Raw genomic sequence first — 21,175 nt, 5'->3', positions numbered from 1 at the left:
CATGCTCTCCATCTCTTCCCCTACTTTATTACTGTCTATCATAAATCAGTATCTTACTTAACAAACATCTTCAGAACACAGATTCTCAACTGGGGACAACTCTGCACCTTGCCCAACCCCAATGTCTAGGTAAAAAGGAAGGGGAAGGGGGAGGGAGGCTTGTGGTTGGCATCTGATGGGTAGAGGCCAGAGATGCTGTCAATGTCTATAAGCACAGGACAGCCCCCACAATAAAGAAATATCCTGCACACAATGCCAATGATGAGTTACCCTAACCTAAAGCAATACAAAAAAACTCCCTGTTCTCATGGAGCTGATAAGCTACTATAAATCTTATGTTACATATTTATTGGTTACTTTCTCTCTCCTTACTTAACACTTTATCACTAACATTGGACAGAGAACCTGGAACATAACATGAGTTCAACAAATATTCACTGCCCAAATGAATAAAAGAGGCTCATTCCACTCAAATGACAAATGTAGGCAGAACTCCTTAAAATATTCGTCATTCCCCACCACCATATTAAACCAATATGCTTACAATTCAGAGCAAGAAGAAAATTCATCTTTGTATACCACAGTCTGGACCTGCACTTTTGCTCTTCTGGGCAATGATGACATCTGAAAGAAATGGAACAGGAAATCAACATGACTTGAATGGTCTCATCAATTTATTTGGCTACAAAATAATATACCATTCAAAACTAATATTCCAAGGGTAGGCACTGTGGCACACCAGGTTAAGCCCCCACTTGGGAATCCCACATCCCATATCAAGAGCAGTTTGAGTCCCAGAACCTCTGCTTCCAATCAGCGTCCTGCTAATACATACTGGAAAGCAGCAGATGACAGTTTAAGTGCTTGAGCCCCTACCACCAACATGGGACACCTAGATTGAATTCTGGGCTCCTGGCTTCGGCCTGATTCAACACTGGCTACTGCAGGTATTTGGGGATTAAACCAACAGACAGAACACCTCTTTATCACTGTGTGTTGCTCTGTTTTTCAAGTAAATGAAAATTCGAAAACAACACAACAACAATAGTTCTACAGCTAGAAATGCCGAATGGGAGGTCCTTCCCCGGCAAGGCAGAACATGAGGCCTATTCACAAGCCCAAACCCTGTACTTTCCTATGAAAGGAGCAGCAAAAAGCCTTTAAAAAGCTTCAAAAGCCTTATAGATATGGACCATCTCTTCAAATGATAGGCTCCAGGGTTGGCTTTTTGGTATAGTGAGTAAAGTTGTAGCTTGCAACGCTGGCAACCCATATGGGCACACGTTTGTGTCCTGACTGCTCCACTTCTAATCCAGCTCCCTGCTAATGGCCTAGGTAAAACAGCAGAAACTGACCCAAGTATTTGGGCCTCTGCCACCCACATGGGAGACCTGGAAGAAGCTCCTGGCTCCTGGATTTGGCCTAGCCCAGCCCTGGCCATTGCAGCCACCTGGGGAGTTAACCAGTGGATGGAAGATCTGTCTCTCTATTCATCCCTCTCCTTCTCTCTCTCTCTCTAACTCCTTCATATTAAATTAATAAATCTTTTTTTTTTTTTAATTATAAGCTCCTATAGCATGAGAATTCTTAATTCCTTTAGACCTATACACTGGAGTATTCTTCAAGTGTTATTTGATAGTGATACGATCAGGTAGCAAATTATAAAGTACTTTATTAAACTATATCTCAAAGACAAGAAATATTTTCCCCATTCTATATCTTCATGTTTTTAAAAATATTTATTTACTTATTTGAAAGGCAGAGTTACAGAGAGGCAGAGGCAGAGAGACAGAACCATCTTCTGGTTCACTCCCCAAATGGCTGCATCGGCCAGAGCTTGGCCACTCTGAAGCCAGGAGCCAGGAGCTTCTTCCACGTCTCCCACGTGGGTGCAGGGACCCAAGCACTTGGTCCATCTTCCACTGTTTTCCCAGGCCATAGCAGAGAGTTGGATTGGAAATGGAGCAGCCAGGACTCGAACTGGCGCCCATATAGAATGCCAGCACTAGCAAGTGGCAGCTTTACCCACTATGCCACAGCACTGGCCCCTCTATATCTTCTTACAATATACAGTAAACACCTTGCTACAAAGTTGGCAAATAAATTATCCTAAATGACGGAATAAGCAATTCAGTTATTCCTAAAATAAGAAAACCCTTCCCTTGTAATAAGATTTCTTCATAATATTCAAATAAAATGATTAATTACCATGCCACTAAAAAGCACTTAACAAATTCAAAGGCTCAGATCTAAAAAATTTTTAGATAAATAGGCAGAGGAAGTAAAGGAGTTTACTTCAGGTGGTTAAGACTTATCATCTAAAGAATATGTGTAAAGGGGCTGGCACTGTAGCGTAGTGAGTAAAGCCACTGGCTGTGATGCCAGCACCCAATATGGGCACTGGTTCATGTCCTGGCTGCTACACTTCCATTCCAGCTCTCTGCTAACGGCCTGGGAAAAAACAGTGGAAGATGGCCCAAGAGCTAGGGTCCCTGCTACCCACGTGGGAGACCTGGAAGAAGCTCCTGACTTCTGGCTTTGGCCTGGCCCAGCCCCGGCTGTTGTGGCCATCTAGGGAGTAAAAGGATGGAAGATCTTTCTGTCTCTCCCTCTCTCTAACTCTTCAAATAAATAAATCTTTAAAAAAAAAAAAGGAATATGTATAAAGCCATAAAAACTGCCTAAGACTCTGACATGTTTGGAACCCTTTAAACAAATTCTTAAACCAGTTGTATACTGTAATTCCTCTGGTTCTAACACCCACTCCAAGGAGGAAGTAGTGCCTCATAGAAACACTAAAAGAGCTGTCACCAAAGGGAGCTTGTTCTCCCAGCAGGCCTCGCTCAACTGCATCCAGGAAGCACAGAACCCCTGGGCAGAAGAGCGTTCGGAAGCTCCAAGGGAAAGCAGGCTCCAGCAAGCCGATGGGGTAACCCTGCACCATTCCCTTCATTCTCATCTTGGGATTTTCTGGTTATGTGTGTTATCCTCCTCCAAATGGGTACTTCTAGATACTACTCGCGGAGGAAAAGGCGACTGACTTCTGTTCATGTGTACTGTACCACAATGAACCAAAAACAGAGGAGGTTAGTGTATGACAGGCATAGCATTTCAAACTGGAGCAGGGCAAGAATGGATTATTCAAAACATAGTACTGAGACAACCAGCCATTCCTCTGGAGAAAAACTAATGTTCTATTTCCACACCATAAGCAAAAATATACTCTACAATGAGTAATGATTAAAAACATACAAAATAAAAGTATAGGGGTTGAACATGTGGCATAGTAGCAAAATTGATACTTATGACACCCACATCCCAAATCACAGTGCCTGGATTCGAGTCCCAGCGTGGCTCCCAATTCCAGCTTGCTTCTAACGCACACCCTGGGAGGCGGCAGGCAAAGGCTCATGTACTTGGATCCCTGCCAACCATGTGGGAGACCCAGACTGAGTTCCTGGCTCAGCCTGGCTCTTATAGGAAGAGAGATTTCTGCTGCTTTTTCTCCTTCCCTCCCTCCCTCCCTGTCTCTCTTTCCCTCTCAAACAAATAAAACTTAAAAAAAAAAAAAAAAAAAAAAAAAAAAAAAAAAAAACTATAAAAACCAAAGACAATTCTTCATAATCTTTTATGATTTATTTATTTATTTATTTGAGAGGGAGAGTTACAGAAAGAGAGAGAGAAATATCTTTCATCTACTGGTTCACTCCCCCAAATTGCTGCACTGGCCAAGTCTGGGCCAGGCTGATGCCAGGAGCCCGGAATCGTATCCGGGTCTCCCACACGGGTGGCAAGAGTCCAAGTACTTGGGCCATCCTCCACTGCTTTCCCAGGCACATTAGCAGAGAGCTGGATAAGAAATGGAGCAGCTGAGCCATGAACCAGCACCCATATGGGATGCTGGCATGCAGGCAGCAGCTTATTCCACTGCACCACAATGCTGGCCTGATTCTTCATAATCTTAAATGGGGATGGGGGAATGGAGGTTTTCTAAACATTATTAAAGTCTTAAAACCGAGGAGATTAACGGTTCCCACCACATAAAGTTAAAATCCTAAGCCAGTAATAGGAGCATTAAGCCATTTACCCAGTAGTATCCTTAAAAAGCCACAGAAAGCAATAGCTGATACTGGGGAACTAAAGGTAAAGGGAACTGGGGCTGGGCATGAGCTGTCTGACAAGGGAGCATCTCTAGGTACCCCACCCCTCTTCATGCTGCTAGCCATCTGCCCAGAAAACATCCTCAACCTTTATTCCCCAGAGAAGGTAAAATTGAGCCTCTGAACAACAGGACAGTAACTATAACCATAGGCATGGGAACCACACCAGCTGCACGCCAAACACAGAGACCTGCAGTCCTCTTTACCCACTAAGCTCCTAAAATGCTACAAGTCAGACCCTTGCCCTCTAGAACAAGGGTGGGGAACCTCTTCCCTGTCAAGGGCCATTTGGATATTTATAACCTCATTCACGGGCCAACAAGATCAACTTAAAAATTAGCCTGCTATTGGCCGGCGCCGCGGCTCACTAGGCTAATCCTCCGCCTAGCAGCGCCGGCACACCGGGTTCTAGTCCCGGTCGGGGCACCGGATTCTGTCCCGGTTGCCCCTCTTCCAGACCAGCCCTCTGCTGTGGCCCGGGAGTGCAGTGGAGGATGGCCCAGGTGCTTGGGCCCTGCACCCCATGGGAGACCAGGAAAAGCACCTGGCTCCTGGCTCCTGCCATCGGATCGGTGCGGTGCGCCGGCCGCAGCGCGCTGGCCGCGGCGGCCGTTGGAGGGTGAACCAACGGCAAAGGAAGACCTTTCTCTCTGTCTCTCTCTCTCACTGTCCACTCTGCCTGTCAAAAAAAAAAAAAAAATTAGCCTGCTATATATTTATTGAAATTCCAGTCCTACTGGTGGTTGCCTTGGCAGGACCAGAGCAAATAATTTCAGTTCAGAGGCTTTACACAGTCCACTGGCCAAACATTCCCCACTGCTGCTCTGGAAGGAGGTTTTTCTTTGGAGAATCTCACCAATCCAGTTAGAAAACTAAAGGTGTTAGCTCCCCATCAAACAACAACCCAGATCCCCTTGTAACTAATCTCATTATACATTTTATTGCTGATTTCAGGGATCCGCAGTCAAATGTTAACTGGAAAATTCCAGAAAGGAATGATTCACAAATTTATAATCATGCACCATTCAGAGCAGAGTAATGAAATCCTCCACTGGGCCACCCTATCCCATCCAAGACATGGATCATCATCCCTTTGTCCAGCGTATTTGTCCAGGTGTTTATGCCACCTCCTCTTTCATCTTTCACAAGCCCATCATGGCTACCAGATTGAAGGTCATGGGATCATAGTAGCTGTGTTCAGTAATATTTGTTTCACTTAATAATGGCTCTGAAGCTCAAGGGTAGTGATGCTGGCAAATTACATATGCTAAAGAAAAGCCATATAAAGTGATTCCTTTAAACAAAAAGGTGGAGGTTTTCAACAAGAAAAGAAAAAAAAACCATATGCTGAGGCTGCTAAAAATCTACTTTTGAAACACCATTCACATAACCTTTATTACAGGATATATCATTACGGTTGTTCTATTTTAGTGATTGCTGTTACTCACTCACTATGTCTAATTCATAAATTAAAATTTAGTGGAGGCATGTATGTGTATGGAGTGGGAAATATAATTTATATAGGCCCCAGTACTATTCATGGCTTCAGGCATCCATTGGTAGTCTTAGAATATATCTCCTGCAGATAGAAGGGGACTACTGTGCCTGAATTCAACATATTCCTACACAAACTACTGTATACTAATTCCATCTCCACACTTCAGCCCTAACAGAAATAATCTCATCCACTTCTGTGACTCACCTAAATCATCTTTTAACAATCCTAATCTCTCCATCCCACACCTTGCCTTCAAGATTCACATTTACATAACAAACTGCCTGCCTCTGAAACTATTTAGTTACCTAAAATGTAACACATCCACAATAGCACTCCAGATAACCAGTTCTTGTCACAGAATCCAATCCTACCCTAGTCTTTCTCTTCTCCATAAATGGCACCACCATCCACCTATTTGCTAAGCAGAACACTGGAAATTCTTTTAACAGCTTTGTTAGGTATAATTGACAGATAATACACTATATGTGTTTAAAATGTACAAATGTGGTAAGTTCTGGCGTACGCACACACATCACCACAGTCAAGATAATGAATACATCCATCACCCTCTACAGTGCCATTTGTTACACCAAAACATTGCAATCCTGTTTTCCCACATCCAGTCTATTAGTAAGTCACATAAATTCTTCCTCCAAACTGTCTGAAATCTCTATGATCTCCATGGATCAGTAACACTTGTTTAAAGACACATTCTGCTTGCTATAACAGAATACCAGACTGAGTAATGTATAGAGAAATCTATTTCTTACAGTTCTGGTGGCTAGGAAGCCCAAGACTGATGGTCCTCAAGGGCCTTCTTGCTATATTAACCCATGATGAAAGGTGTCACGTGACAAGAAAGAGGGTATTTGTGACGTCAAGTCTCTCCCCCTCAACTTATACAGCCACTAACCCCATCCTAGGGGCCCTACCTCATGACCTCATCTAACTCTATAACTACCTTCCAAATGCCTCATTTCCAAAGATCAACAATGCATGAATTTGGGGATTAAGGTTCCAACACAGGAACTCTGGGGGAACACATTCAAAGCACAGCAGGCCCCCTTCTCTCACCTGGATCACTCCAACGGCCTCTTCACTGCCCTCCCTACTTTCCCTCTTGCCCTTGCAACCCATGCACCACATATCAATCCACTCGCTACATATCAACCCAAGAGACCATTTAGAAAATGCTTAAAAAAAATTTCAGGGACTTCCCATACCACCCTTCATTTAGAATCAAATCATATTTTTTACCACAGCCTTCTAAAATGCCCTGCGGGACTGATGCTTGCCTCTCTAAATCACATTTAGCATTTGCTATTCCTGTAACAAGCAAGACTATTTCCCATCTCAGATTCACTCTGCCACGAGTACGCTTCCCCCTGCTCATCAATTGGCTGGTTTCTTCTTTTCTTTTAGAGCTCAACATTTTCAATCATAAAATGGGCTTCTCAGTTACACTTAAAAAGAACCCTACTTACTGTGCCCAGTAATGTGGCACCTGGGACATCAGTATCCCCTATCAGAGCACCAGTTGAAATGCAGCTGCTCCGCTTCAGATCCAGCTTCCTGCTAATGCACCTGGGAAGGCAGTATAAGATGGCCCAAGTCCCTATATCCAAGGAGGATGGAGTTCCCGGCCCCTGGCTTCCACATGGCACAGACCTGGCTACTGTGGTCATTTGGGGAGTGAACCAGTAGATAGAAGATATGTCTCCATCTCTCTTTCTCTGTTACTCTGACTTTCAAATAAATAAGTAAATAATTTTTAAAAACAGGATCCACTTATTTCCTCTATACAGCAGTAAATAACGTAACTATTATTCTTTTATTAAATCCCTCTCTGGGCAGTAAACACTATTTAGAAATATTTGCCTTATTTACTACCTAATCACACAGAGCCTGGCACTTTATAACTGTGCTATAACTACTTACTAAATGAACATAATATATATAAATGGTCATTATAGAGAAAAATACATTCACTTTGCATCATTACTAAGCAACACTACAAGCAGTGCTCATTGCCTTCTTGAAAAAGTGACAGCACATAACAACATCGCTACTCTTTAGCAACTTGGGATTTTCCCTTCCTCCAGGCTATCATTATTATCATGGACCCAGGGGTCCATGAGCAGAGCCCGAATCAATCATTTAGAGGTCGCCCTGATGTTACTAAAGTCGGGAAAGTGAAATTCGGAGTGCAAGGACCTACATTCACATATATTCAAGTTGGACAAACGATAATTTAAAAATTCAAGGAGAGCGAAGGGGAACAACTTTTTCCTCTTCTAAAGAAGCCACAGAAGGGCTTGGAATGGGAGCACAGATATCTAAGTCATAAAAACAAAATACCGGCCGGCGCCGCGGCTCACTAGGCTAATCCTCCGCCTAGCGGCGCCGGCACACTGGGTTCTAGTCCCGGTTGGGGCGCCGGCTTCTGTCCCGGTTGCCCCTCTTCCAGGCCAGCCCTCTGCTGTGGCCAGGGAGTGCAGTGGAGGATGGCCCAGGTGCTTGGGCCCTGCACCCCATGGGAGACCAGGAAAAGCACCTGGCTCCTGGCTCCTGCCATCGGATCAGCGCCGTACGCCGGCCGCAGCGCGCCAGCCGCGGCGGCCATTGGAGGGTGAACCAACGGCAAAAGGAAGACCTTTCTCTCTGTCTCTCTCTCTCACTGTCCACTCTGCCTGTCAAAAAAAATAAAAAAAATAAAAAATAAAAAAAAAAAAACCAGAGAGCTACAGCCTCGGAGATCAGATAGTCCTGCTGTATTACTTTATGAATGAGAAGCCTGAGACCCAACGGAGTGAAACGGTTCACTCAAAGTTAAGACACATGGCAAAGGACTAGAACCTAGAGCCCAGACACCACGGGGAGACTGTCCCCATGGCACACACGTGACATTAATGACACACGTCGCGGGGGAGGGTGCAGGCAAGCTGCCAGGAGAGTTTCCATTCCTTGCTCTGCTCGACAGAAACTCAGCGCCTCCTAGATTCCCAACATACTGCTCAAGAAGCAGATGATTCAGACAGGGCCATGACCTGAGGGTGAAAAGGCTGCTGTCTCCCCCGTTCCGGGCCATCTGTGATATTAAAAACCACAATCTAAGTCTGCCCGGGCTTTGCCGCGCCTGCCCCTACGCGCTAAGAGCTGCTGCAATTTGACCTAAGAGCCAGGTGACACGCGGCAGCTAGGACGATTTTCCGGGTGTAGGTTGTGAGTCAGGAGTACAGACCGCTGACAATAAAATGGAATGAGGCTTCTCACTTTTAAAGAGGGGTGTTAGTCCCCAAATGAGCGCTCGAACTTTTTAAGTGGCCCCCAAAACACCGGGGCCCGGGCGCCAGGCTCGTACGAGCCCGCAGGACGACCGCCAAGGCGGACGCACAGCTCACCTTCCCGCCCGGCGTGTCGGAAGACCGGGAGTCGGCGTATCACGGCACCTTCCGGTTCCCGCCGGAAGTTTTTCAAACGCCGGAAGTCCCGCCTCACTTCTTCCGGACCGGGTTAACAATAACCTCCCGAGGCGCCGCGCTCCCGGAGCGGGGCGGAGCCGAACGGGACGCAGGCGGAGCTGGAGGGGATAATCAGTCGGAGCGCGGGAGTGAGCCCTTCTCGGGGGGCGGGCGGAGCTCCGTTTTTCTGGATCCGGGAGGAGGTGGAGCGGCGCTATTGGACTCGCGGATCCTCCTATTTTTTTTCTCTTCTTTCAATCGAAGATGTTTCTTTTCACTGAACTGCTTATTTGCAGGAGAAAAATGAAAAACAGTTCGGCTTTATTGTGACATAGGGTGTGCCTGGAGTATTTTATTTCCTAAGCCCTCAAATAAGGGTTTTGCCCCAGTCTTATGGCAAGTTCCCAGTCTTGCGTAGACCCTCTGCCGTAAGGAAGGACTTCAGTCGTAAAGTCATCACTGCCTTGGTTGGATCTCTCAGGCCGCTTGGTGCACTGCCAAGTCCACTGATTTGAAAAATGTGGTTCTGTCAGGGACTTCCTAGAATTGGGCAAATCGCTTTATGTCTTTGGACCTGTTTGTTTCCACTGCCTCCCCCCCCCCCCCCCGTCCCACCTCTTACCTGTTAAGATATCTGGCACATATGTTAGGGGTAAATACTGAATTAATTTTTTAAAACATTGATTTGTTTATTTGAGAGGTAGAACTGATGGCACTGCAGACGGCTCTACCCACTATGCCTGAGAGCCAACCCCAACACTGAATAATTTACTTGAGACAGTGGCAAGTCCTGCAACCAAGAGTGTAGAATTTAAGCAAATGGGGAGCTTAGGGTTGAGGGGTGCCACCCTATAAGGGGAGCAGAGAATCTGAACTTTCTTGAGCTTGTTTTTCATAGGAGGGCTTATCTTGGCAACAGTGCACTAAGAGGGGACAGATCACCACAAAAAAGGAGGAGTTAAAGCTGCAAGGAACCAGTTTGAGTCAGATCTTCACCACCAAAGCTGAACTTTCCTCATTAAAACACTAAATTCTCCACCTAGGAAAAGGGATTGCCTTCATGAAGAAGCATGAAGATTTTTGTCACTTGCATGTTAGGAGCAGGGGGACCTTTCTGCTCTTTCACCCTATCTTAGGAGCTCCTGTAACTTTTGCTATAAAAGTCCTGGTACACTGCACTTCTGCCAGGCAATTTCTTCAGGGAACTCTGCCTTCTACTGTCTCCTTTCTTTTCACAAGTAAATAAAGCTTTCCTTTGAGCAGCTCCCGCTTGAGGCTGATTGTTTGGCAAGACTTCAAGCCAACAGACCCCCTTGTGTCTACTTAACAGTCCCAGTAACCTGTCCTTCTTCGGCAAGAATGGAAAAACTACCCCACCTCATTGTCAGATTCTTGGAAAGTTTTGTGACTTAAGTCCTGGAAATGTAGTATCCTAGGTAGGCCTTTCTGCAGATCCAACATTGTCATTGCCTTCTCACAAAGTAGCTCCTGCTTTTTATTTCAATCAGGCCTAACCCTGGTCTTAACCGCACTAGGATTCCCAGAGCTCCTCCTCTTCTTCTTCTTCTTCTTTTTTTTTTTTTTGATTAAACCAACATAAAAACTATAAAGGGGGCAGGTATTGCAGTATAACAGGTTAAGCTAGCCATTGGAATGCCTGCATCTCATGTCAGACTGCCCACTAGAATACTGGCTACTCAGTGCTTCTGACCCAGCTTCCTGCTAATGTTCCTGAGAGGCTGCAGATGGTGACCCAAGTAGTTGGGTTCCTGCCATCCACGTGGAGATCTGGATGGAGTTCCTGACTCCTGATTTTGGCCTGGCCCAGCCTTGACTTTGTGAGCATTTAGGGAGTGAACCAGTGGATGGAAGGTATTGCCCGCCCCCCCACACACACACACACCTCTCTCCCTCTCTCTGTGTCACTCTGCCTTTTAAATAAAAATATAATTTTAAAAACTAGAAAAGGCCTTCTCAGCAATTCTTTCACTGTTTACGTTAAATGCACATATTCAAAATCAGTTCCCAGTAGAAAGGAAAAAATGGCTGTTTTTAATGTTGTCTTTTTTACCAAGAAAACTAAACTCTAAGCTCATAGAAGCAGCCAATGACATTAGATTGTGAAATCAGGGAGGAAAGGCTGTTGTTAGTCTAGATTAGACCTTAGCAGACCAAAGCCCCATGGCTTTATTTCAGAAGATTCTAAAGAGCAGCTTTCCAGTGCTGATGACTCACTTCCATGGACTCAGAACTGAAGAGCTTACAAGGTATTGAAATGACCTAGGAGTGGACATTGCTTACAGATCCACTCAAAGTCAGCATAGATTTTATTGGATGATTTTTGTGATGGAAAGAATAACATGACTCTTCTGAGTAAATAAGTGTAATCCTCTGTATCTGAGATCATTGGTCATGAATGAGATTTTTTTCTTTTTTCCTAGTTTACACAGCCTTGTGCTGCCTTTTGCGATGGTTCCAGAAGACCTAAAACTATCTGCTACGATCACAGTCTGCTCCATGGTTTATAATACTGAATGGATAATAAAGAACACATTATAGTCCAAGATTATGGGAGTAGAAACCAGATCATAAAAACCAACAAGAATAATTTGTTATTTACTATTCACCTACGTTTGGTATTGCATTAGACAGATTTAAGGTGAGGGTTTTAAAGGTCAGGGTGAACTAATATTCAACAAAGTGTTTTTAAATATTCATGTTCTGAAAGAATTTACAAATAAAGACTGAGATCCTCTAGATACAAACATAAAAGATAGAGACCAAGCAAGAGCAGATTCAAGGGTTGGGTGATGCAGTTAATAGCCACACTACACAGTGAGCAGGAGACTAGGAGTTGCTGGTATGTTGGCCTTTGAGTCTTCTCTCCCTCATCATGGATATTTGTCTTTCACCAAGGGAAGAAACAAACTTTCTAAGCTAAACTAAATAACCTAGTAAGATTTTATACATCAGACATCTGGAAAAAATAAAATCTGGAGTAGAGTTTCCTAAAAGTAAAATATATAGGTGAAGGCCTACCCCAAAGACAAGTTAAGACTGTCCAAAGAACATTTTCTTTGGAATGTTTGTAGGAGAGCCTCTCCCGCTACAAGCTGTCTAGGGAAATTTACAATCTCTAAAGTATAAACCAGTAAAACTGCCTGTTCTGTCTCAGACCCTGCCCAATATGTTGTTTACCGTTGGATTTCCAAAGCTGAATCCCAAGGAATTCATGGATCTAAACCCTGGAATAAACCGGATGGCCACCTGAGACTATGCAATAGAGTTTGGGAGTAATAAAAAAAAAATGCTTTGGAGTTCTTAGAGGTTATTTATTTTATCACTCCAAAGCACATAGCTCTTTCCATGATATTAGTTGTTATGTTACATTTATGCGTTCCTGTCTATATGTTTAAGTCCTTTCTCTATGTGTTCTGTATCCCCTGATAGAATGTAATAATAGTAACAACTTACCTTAGTTGAGCACCTAACCTGTGCCAGGAACTAAGTCAATGCTTTTACGTGTATTTTTGTATTTAATTCAGGTACCAGTCCAATGAGATTGCTATTATCCCCATTTTATTTTATTAAGATTTTATTTATTTATTTGAGAGGTAGAGTTACAGAGTAGAGGGACACTAGAGAAAGGTCTACCATACACTGGTTCACTCCCCAAATGGCCACAACAGCTGGAGCTGAGCTGATCTGAAGCCAGGAGCCAGGAGCTTCTTCCAGGTCTCCCACGTGGGTTCAGGGGCCCAAGGACTTGGGCCATCCGCTACTGCTTTCTCAGGCCATAGCTGAGAGCTGGATCGGAAGAGGAACAGCTGGGACTTGAACTAGCACCCATTTGGGCTGCGGCGCCACAGGTGGAGGCTTAGCCCGCTACGCCACAGCACCAGCCCCAATTATCCCCAATTTAATAAATGAGAGAAAATGAAGCATGGAAAAGTTAAATAATTATCCCAAGGTTACAACAGCTAATAAATTGCAGATCTGGAACTCAAACCCAGTAACCTGGCTTACTACAAGTTAGAAATTTTAAAAATATCTGTATACCATGAACTTAAAGCAAAGATCTTCAGTTTCTCTGCTATGATAGCCAGTGAAAAACTGAATCCTGGACATGTTCAGGGAATATGCAGTTATGAAGTCCAAGCATAGAATAAAAGGGTGTTCCAGTTTTATGGACTCTGAAACTTGTGAACAGCTCACCAGTTTCTCAGGCCTTTGGTCTTGGGCTGAGCTTTTCTGATTCTGAGACTTTCAGACTTGGACTGAGCCAAGCCTCCAGCTTCCCTTGTCCTCCAGCTTAGAAATGGCCTTTTGGCAGACTTAGCCTCTGTAATTCCCCTAATAGCCTCCCTTCTATCTGTCTATCTCTATCTCCTGTTGGTTGTTTCTGTGGAAAACCCTGAGTAATAATACACTCAGCAAAGGTGGCAGCCTCTTTTTTTAAGAGTCTAATGTTCTACCAACCAAGCTAGCCGGGCCTTGTAGGGAGCTCAGAGGCAGAGCCTTTGTAAAGATTAGAGAATATACAAACTGAGACAGCCCTTGTTCATTAATCTGCGTGTTAGCTCTTGTCCATCCTTTTTTCCCACTATCAAAAGCTCATTCCTAAACACTAAAACTGATGGATGTAATGAGCTTCTCTGAATAATTTAGGCAGGAATGTACAGATTTCCTGCAAAATCTGAGACAGGTGAGCAGAGAGAGGACTGCCTCTGTTTCCCAAACTTTCTTTTTAAGTGAGATAGACCAACGTAATTAATGGGGTTCCCAAATCTAGCCAGACATGTTATTCTTTCAAACTGGTGTGAAGCAATAATGTAATCTAATTCTGAGCCCATTGCTCTAGCCTAGATGTATGTGTTTGTCAGCCTTTCTGATAAAAGGATTCAAAGATTAAAATCCTGAGTCTTGATTAAATATTGAATGGATGTTGAGGAAGTATCAGTTGAGCCTGAGGAAATTAGTTGTACAGATTTTCAAGGAATTGGAATTAGAGATTGCATATATTTAACTTTATGTCATGGGACCCACATGTTGGACTAGAATATATAATTTCTATCTTTAGCTGAAAATTTAAATTTGCAATGTTTTAGCTCACTTTTTAAAAATAAATTTCTAAGGCATTTTGTAATGAATGGAATTAGAAGTAAGATCAAGATTCATAAAAAGCACAAATAATAAATGAATGGCTGTATTTATTGCATAGTCCACTGTCCTACTCATCACTTCTTGGCAAACTCCCTGGCTAAGAGGCACTCATTCAGGTGCAGACATAGTACAAAATTTTTCTTAGTGACTTTCTCATCAGTAGTATCCAGGGACTACCTGAAACAACATGAGATCAACTATGGTAACCCCATGGGGGTCATTAAGATCATAATAATGTCATAGGGTTGCAAGAAAACTGAGTGGTAGCTTCGTGGGGCCAGATATGTTTTGATCTAATCTAGACTAACTACAGGGAGCCAAGTGTGGAGACTCCACACATCAGAACTAGATCTTATGTCTAATGTCTTTGGTCCATCTTCCAGCTTAATAAACTGAAAGTATACTGCAAAGTGCTTGCTTGAAACATTCAGTAATGCTTACAGTCAAAATTATAATACTAGAGTCTTTATACATTAACTGGAACTCAAATGCAAAGAAGCATTGGTGATTAGATCAGTAGTCTATGTCCAACTTTGCATGGCTTCTAGAAGTTAGGTTTACTGAAACATAATTTACATGGAGTAAAACTCAACTTTATCACCATAATCAATCAGGATATGGAGCTTTTCCCTCACCCACCTCCCCAGAAAATGTCCTTTTGTAGCCAGTGCCCTTCTGACCCTGTAGCCCCTGGAAACCACTGATTTGTTATCCCAATATTTTTTTCCTTTTCCAGAATGTCCTATAAATTAATCGCAGAGTATATAACCATTTGAGTCTAGTTTCTTTTATTTAGCATAATACATTTGAGATTAATCCATATGATTGCATGTATCATGTTTGTTTTTTTCTTGCCAGTTGACATTCCTCTGTGTGCCTATACCACAGTTTATCCTGTTGATGGACATTTAAATCGTTTCCTCTTTTTGGCTATTATGAAAAATGCTGCTTTGAACATCCATGTACAAATTTTTGTGTGGCCACATTTTCATTTCTCTTCAGAGAATAAATATGTGGCGAATCACTGAGCCATTTCATAAATGTATGTCTTAGTTTTATAAGAAACTACTAAACTGCTTTCCAAAGTAGCCATATCATTATGCATACCTGCCAATGCATGAGTGTTCCAGTTACACCATATCCTTGCCTGAAGTTGATATTATTAGGATTTTAAGTTTCTTTTTGCAATTCTAAATGGCATATGTGGATATCTCATTAAGGTTTTAATTTGAGCTTCCCTAATGACTCATAATGTTTATTAGTAGTGTGTTTACTATCTATATGTATTCTTTGGTGAAATAGTTTAAATATTTTGTCCATTTTAAGTATAGTTTTTTGATTATTAAATTATGGGAGTTCTTTTTATATTATGGATACCAGTCCTTTATCAAATATAACCACTGGCCTTAAATTATGGCAGTGGGTATTTAGCCTTGTGGTTAAGATGCCAGTGGTTATATTTTAGATGCCTTAATCCCACATCAGAGTATGTGGTTTCAATTCCCAGCTCCAGTGCCCAATTCCGACCTCCTACATACAGTCCCTGGGAAGCAGTGGTGATGGCTTAAGTAGCTGGGAGACCTGGATTGAGTTCACAGCTCCCAGCTTCGTGGCCATTGCTGCATCAGGGGAGTGAACCAGCAGATGGGAGTTCTCTATTTGTGTCTCTGCCTCTGCCTTCCAAATAGGTAAATAAATAGACAGTGTTTTTAAAGTTGTTAGCTATAGGCAACAGCCAACGTAGCAGCAAACAGAACTTGCCACAGCCAAGTGTCCTTCAAGAGGCTGGCTGACAGGTAGACTCAAAACCACCAATATTTTCACATACATGAATTTTCCAGATACCAACATTACTGCAGATAGAAAAGAGTCTTCATAGAAAAATGACCTAATTTTGCAGTGAAAGATGATAAAAGTATGAGCTTAAGTACTTGAACTTATCATCCTACAGAAGTGCATTAAAATTGAGAACATGGGGGCCGGCACTGTGATGAAGCAGGCTGAGCCTTCACCTGCAATGCCGGCATCCCATACACGTGCCAGTTTGAGTCCTGACTGCTCCACTTCCAATCCAGCTCTCTGCTATGGCCTGGGAAAGCAGTAGAAGATGGCCCAAGTCCTTGAACCCCTACACCCATGTGGGAGACCTGGAAGAAGCTCCAGGCTCCTGGCTTCAGCTTCGGCAGTTGTGGCATTTGGGGAATGCACCAGTGGATGGAAGACTTCTCTATACCTGCCTCTGCCTCTGCTTCTGCTTCTGCCTCTGCCTCTCTGTAACTCTGCTTTTCAAATAAATAAATAAATCTTTTTTTAAAAAATTTGAGAACATGACCCTCATAAGCTTTAGCAAATGTGGAAAGTTAGTGAAGCCATTATGTTCTTATAGTATAAGTGGGTATTTGTTTAGACTAAACCTTGACCTAAGTAAAAGAAAATCCAAATAGCTTACTAAGAAACTACTATTGTATTGTGCAAGTGAGAGTTTAGCAGAAGTAGGTATTGTGTGTACAAGGTCCTTTCATAACTCTACCATGAGCTTTTGTTTTCTCAAAGACCTCAGGTCTACAACTTCTATAATGTTATGCCTGTTTTAAAAAATCATTAGCTTAACCTTCTCATATTTTTATGCACATACAAATCACTAGAAGGACTTCTTTTAAATATCAGGGTGTTGGCATTGCGGTAAGTCAAGTTAAGCCACCACCTGCGTCCCATATTGGAACACTGGTTGTGATTCCATCCCAATGTAGTTCCATGCTGTTGTGCCTGGGAAAGCCCTGGAAGATGACCCAAATACTTGGGTTCCTGCCACACATGTGGGAGACGAGAATGGAGCTCCTGGCTTCTGACCTCAGCCTGGCCCAGCCCCAGCACTTAAGGCCATTGGAGAATGAGCCAGCAGATGGAAGATCTCTTTCTCTTTGTGTCTTCCTCTCTCTGTGTCACTCTGCCACTCAAATAAATGAAGTAATTTTTAAAATGCCAGTTCCCAACTTTCAGCCCTCAAGATCCCAAATGAATGGGTCTAGCATGGTACCTTTATATGTATGCAGACAGCAGATGAATCTGATTCACTGTAGAAAGGCTGGACTAATTCTTAGTGTGCATTTGATTTAGAAAGTTTAGAGGACTGAGCTGTAGCAGTATCGTTTCTATTTATAGCATTTTATGGGGCTTGAGCCTAAACATGCCCTTCCAAATGATAGACCAGATATTTATAGTTCCTGCAAGCCACAACAACTACTATAGTTTGGTTTATTAATTGAAAGTAATGAAAACATCTAATATTATAGATTGCTTAACATTTGCAAAATACTATAATAAGGGCTTCATATACTCTGACTTATTTAAATTTTTCAATTTGTTTTGGTTTTGAAGCAGATAGAGGATATATTTATCCCCTTTTGAAGATGATAAGACTGAACCTTGGAGAGTTTAATTTATACAAAGTTAGAATAATTAAATAAATGTATCAAAGTTTAAAAAAACTTACATACAGTACCTACTTTGACTGAACCCACATATTTTAGTTATCTATTGCTGCAAATTACCCCAACTATTTTTAATGTTTGTGAATATTTTAAATAATCCACTACTTTTCCTGAAAAACAAATGGGATGAAGTAGAGTCCAGAAAGCCACTGGATAAATAAGAAGAATGCATATGCAAAGATTTATTAAAAATGATATCCCTAGACTATTTCATCATCTAGTTAGGTAATTTTGGTAGTTTTTTTAAGAAAGTTTTTATTTAATGAATACAAATTTCATAGGTACAGCTTTAGGAATATAGTGGTTCTTCCCCCTATCCCACCCACCACCTCCTCTCATCCCACCTCCTACTCCCTCTCCCATCCCATTCTTCATTAAGATTTGTTTTTAATTAACTTTATATACAGAAGACCAACTGTATAGTAAGTAAATATTGCAACAATTTACACCCACACAGACACACAAAGTATAAAGTACTGTTTGAAAATGAGTTTATTTGAAAATGAGTTAATTTTCATAGTACAACTCATTAAGGACAGAGGTCCTACATGGGGAGCAAGTGCACAGTGACTCCTGTTGTTGATTTAATAATTGACACTCTTTTTTATCACGTCAGTGATCACCCAAGGCTCTTGACATGAGCTTCCAAGGCTATGGAAACCTTTTGAGTCCACAAACTTCATCATTATTTAGACAGGGCCATAAGCAAAGTGGAAGTTCTCTCCTCCCTTCAGAGAAAAGTACATCCTTCTTTGATGTCCACTTTTTTCCACTGGGATCTCACTCACAGAGATTCTTCATGTAGAAGATTTTTTGCCACAGCCTCTTGGCTTTCCATGCCTCAAATGCTCTCATGGGCTTTTTAGCCAGTTCCAAATGCCTTAACGGCTGATTCTGAGGTCAGAGTGCTGTTTAGGGCATTTGTCATTCTATGAGTCTGCTGTGTGGACTGCTTCCCATGTTGGAACATTCTCTTTAATTCTATCTATTGTTATTACCAGGCACTTGGTCTTATTTATGTGATCCCTTTGACACTTAATCCTATCTGTATGATCATAAGTTTTTATGTTTTTAGCTTAAAAGAGGTTGACCTCATTTAGTTAGAGAATAATACTATTCAAGATTTTATTAGCAATACACAAGAAAGTCATACCATATTGACAATGTCAATCCAATCAAAGGGCATTTGCATGTGTACAAAAATATATATTTAATATTGCATACTAGACCTGAATATGCACAGTTCAAATGAACACAAAAATAAGTTTGAATTTAACTTAAGAAGAAAAACAGGAGGAGGAGAGGGAGATACAACTCATATTTATGCTCTTTTGGTTTTAAGAAGTCACATAGAGTTAGGAGTTGGGCAAAGCCAACCTTGTTTCCTTTGGCCAGCCCACAACCTTCCCATTCAAAAAACTGTAAAACTAGCAAGAGCTGCCATAAAGGATTATTTTAACACCTTGTAACATGCTATTGCAAATATCTTTTTTCATTTGTTTCTTAATTTTCTTATAATGACTTTTCTGTCAGAATTGTTCTATGTTTATGTAGTTGACCTCTGGGATTTATGCTGTACTTGTGAAGGACTTTCTCATCCTAAGTGGTCTCTTAGTCACTAAATGACCAATTCACAGTAGTCATTATCTTGCATTAGCTTTCTTAGGTTTATTTTTGACTTCTTGATGAGCTTTGGAAGGCAGTTGAGAGTCCTAGTGGGAGATTGGGATAATGTTCTAGAAAAAAAAAAAAAAAGAACAAAAACCCACTTTGTTTTATTAGCAACACTTAAAAGAAATCACCTACTCGTGACAAATTCTCCCATTCTGATATGTCTAGATATTAATTGGAAAGCTTATTTAAAATACTGATTCCCCAGACTGACTTCCAGAGATAGAGTGAGTGGGGCCTAGGAATCTGCCTTGTTGATCAAGTTTGAGATGGCTGTGAAGTGACAATCAACAAACTACGTTTTTAAAAACCCTGGTTTGGAGGGCATTGTTCCATTTGGTCAAATGTGGGCTAGATCTGGGTGCAGTCTGTCTGGGTCCCAGCAGTAGACAAATGCTACATTCAAATTAAGGTAAACTATTTTTTTTTTTTACAGGCAGAGTGGACAGTGAGAGAGACAGAGATAAAGGTCTTCCTTTTGCCGTTGGTTCACCCTCCAATGGACACCGCGGCCAGCGCGCTGCGGCTGGCACACCGTGCTGATCCGATGGCAGGAGCCAGGTGCTTCTCCTGGTCTCCCATGGGGTGCAGGGCCCAAGGACTTGGGCCATCCTCCACTGCACTCCCTGGCCACAGCAGAGAGCTGGCCTGGAAGAGGGGCAACCGGGACAGAATCCAGTGCCCCAACCGGGACTAGAACCCAGTGTGCCGGCGCCGCAAGGCGGAGGATTAGCCTAGTGAGCCACGGCGCCTGCCGGTAAACTATTTTTTAAGGATGTGGGTGTGGGGAAGGGAAAGTAAGAGAATGACTACAACCTCTGGGCCCTAAGGGATGAGGGCAGGGACTAGTTATTGTAGTTGGAGAGAGTCCTGTGTAGTCAGCATCCTTGGGAGGAACAGTGGCCTTTGGTCAAGGGACACAGCCACCCTAAGCATGCAAAAGTGGAGAACAAATACCCTGACTTAATTCTTCACCCTTGATTTCCTGCCAGAGATCCCCATAAGCCAAATTGAGCTGGACACTTATGGGGGTAGGATCCCAGGAGGTTTCCCATAGAGAACAGCAGAGTGTAGGGTAGAGAAAGGTGGCAAATAGTACTGGAGGGACAAATAGGGCACCTGGCACAGGACCATTGGAAGAATTGAGCTGGGGAGTACAAATGTATGACTGAGAAAGAAAAGCCATAGCCAAATATGTACCCCAGTGATTCTTGAAAGGAAATTACAGGAAAGAGCAACACTTATAATCTGGTAGTAAAATGAGAAAACCATATTTTCTGTATATAGATTGGAAGAAATTGTCTATTTTTACTTTGGCAAGTTATTATATGGAATGTTTTATGTTGTACATTAAAGTATTGGTCTTACAGAAGAATAAATGTGTATCAAAGTAGGTCTGTCCCAATGTTAAGCACTTTTATTTTACCTGTGCCCCAACACACAAATCACAAAAAAAAAGTGTTCATTTCACTGCTTGGCCCTGAGCTTGCTTTGCCCTGTACCAGCCTGCTGATAAGAATGAGCCACAAATGCCAACAGGAACTGATGGGGATCACACTGGAACCTGCCCATTTCCACACCCCATCAGCATTGGCCTGGGGCCCATCTCTGTACAACTGGAAAGCTCCAGCCCTGAAAATTCTACCTCTAGTCCATAACAGACTCTTTGGAATAACTAATATGTTCACTTTGCACTGGTTGTCAGTTATTCTCCACCTCCCAGGATTGCTA

The 21,175-nt window shown here is 42.5% G+C and overlaps 1 protein-coding gene and 1 long non-coding RNA gene across 11 annotated transcripts in view; one reads left to right on the top strand and one right to left on the bottom strand.

Annotated features, from left to right (window-relative positions):
• SRBD1 (S1 RNA binding domain 1) overlaps positions 1-9,137 on the bottom strand; it is a 256,577-nt gene extending 247,440 nt beyond the window's left edge. For all 10 annotated transcript variants that reach the window (XR_011386661.1, XR_007916534.2, XR_007916541.2 and 7 more), the window contains exons 1-2: positions 9,060-9,137; positions 545-624 (exon numbers count right to left, since the gene is read on the bottom strand). Coding sequence is in view for 3 of the 10 variants with exons in the window: in XM_008254454.4 (XP_008252676.2) it covers positions 545-624 (80 nt within the window). In the remaining 7 variants the exon portion in view is untranslated. The remainder of the gene's footprint in view (positions 1-544; positions 625-9,059) is intronic.
• Positions 9,138-9,139: 2 nt separating this feature from the next.
• Positions 9,140-16,600, top strand: LOC138848634 (uncharacterized). Its single transcript, XR_011386662.1, has 2 exons — positions 9,140-9,268; positions 16,358-16,600. It is a non-coding gene; the product is annotated as an uncharacterized lncRNA (long non-coding RNA).
• Positions 16,601-21,175: the final 4,575 nt, after the last annotated feature.

Source organism: Oryctolagus cuniculus, chromosome 2, assembly GCF_964237555.1.
Source record: "Oryctolagus cuniculus chromosome 2, mOryCun1.1, whole genome shotgun sequence".
In the NCBI taxonomy this organism is placed as follows: domain Eukaryota; kingdom Metazoa; phylum Chordata; class Mammalia; order Lagomorpha; family Leporidae; genus Oryctolagus; species Oryctolagus cuniculus.
This window is presented reverse-complemented; position numbering and strand designations above follow the sequence as displayed.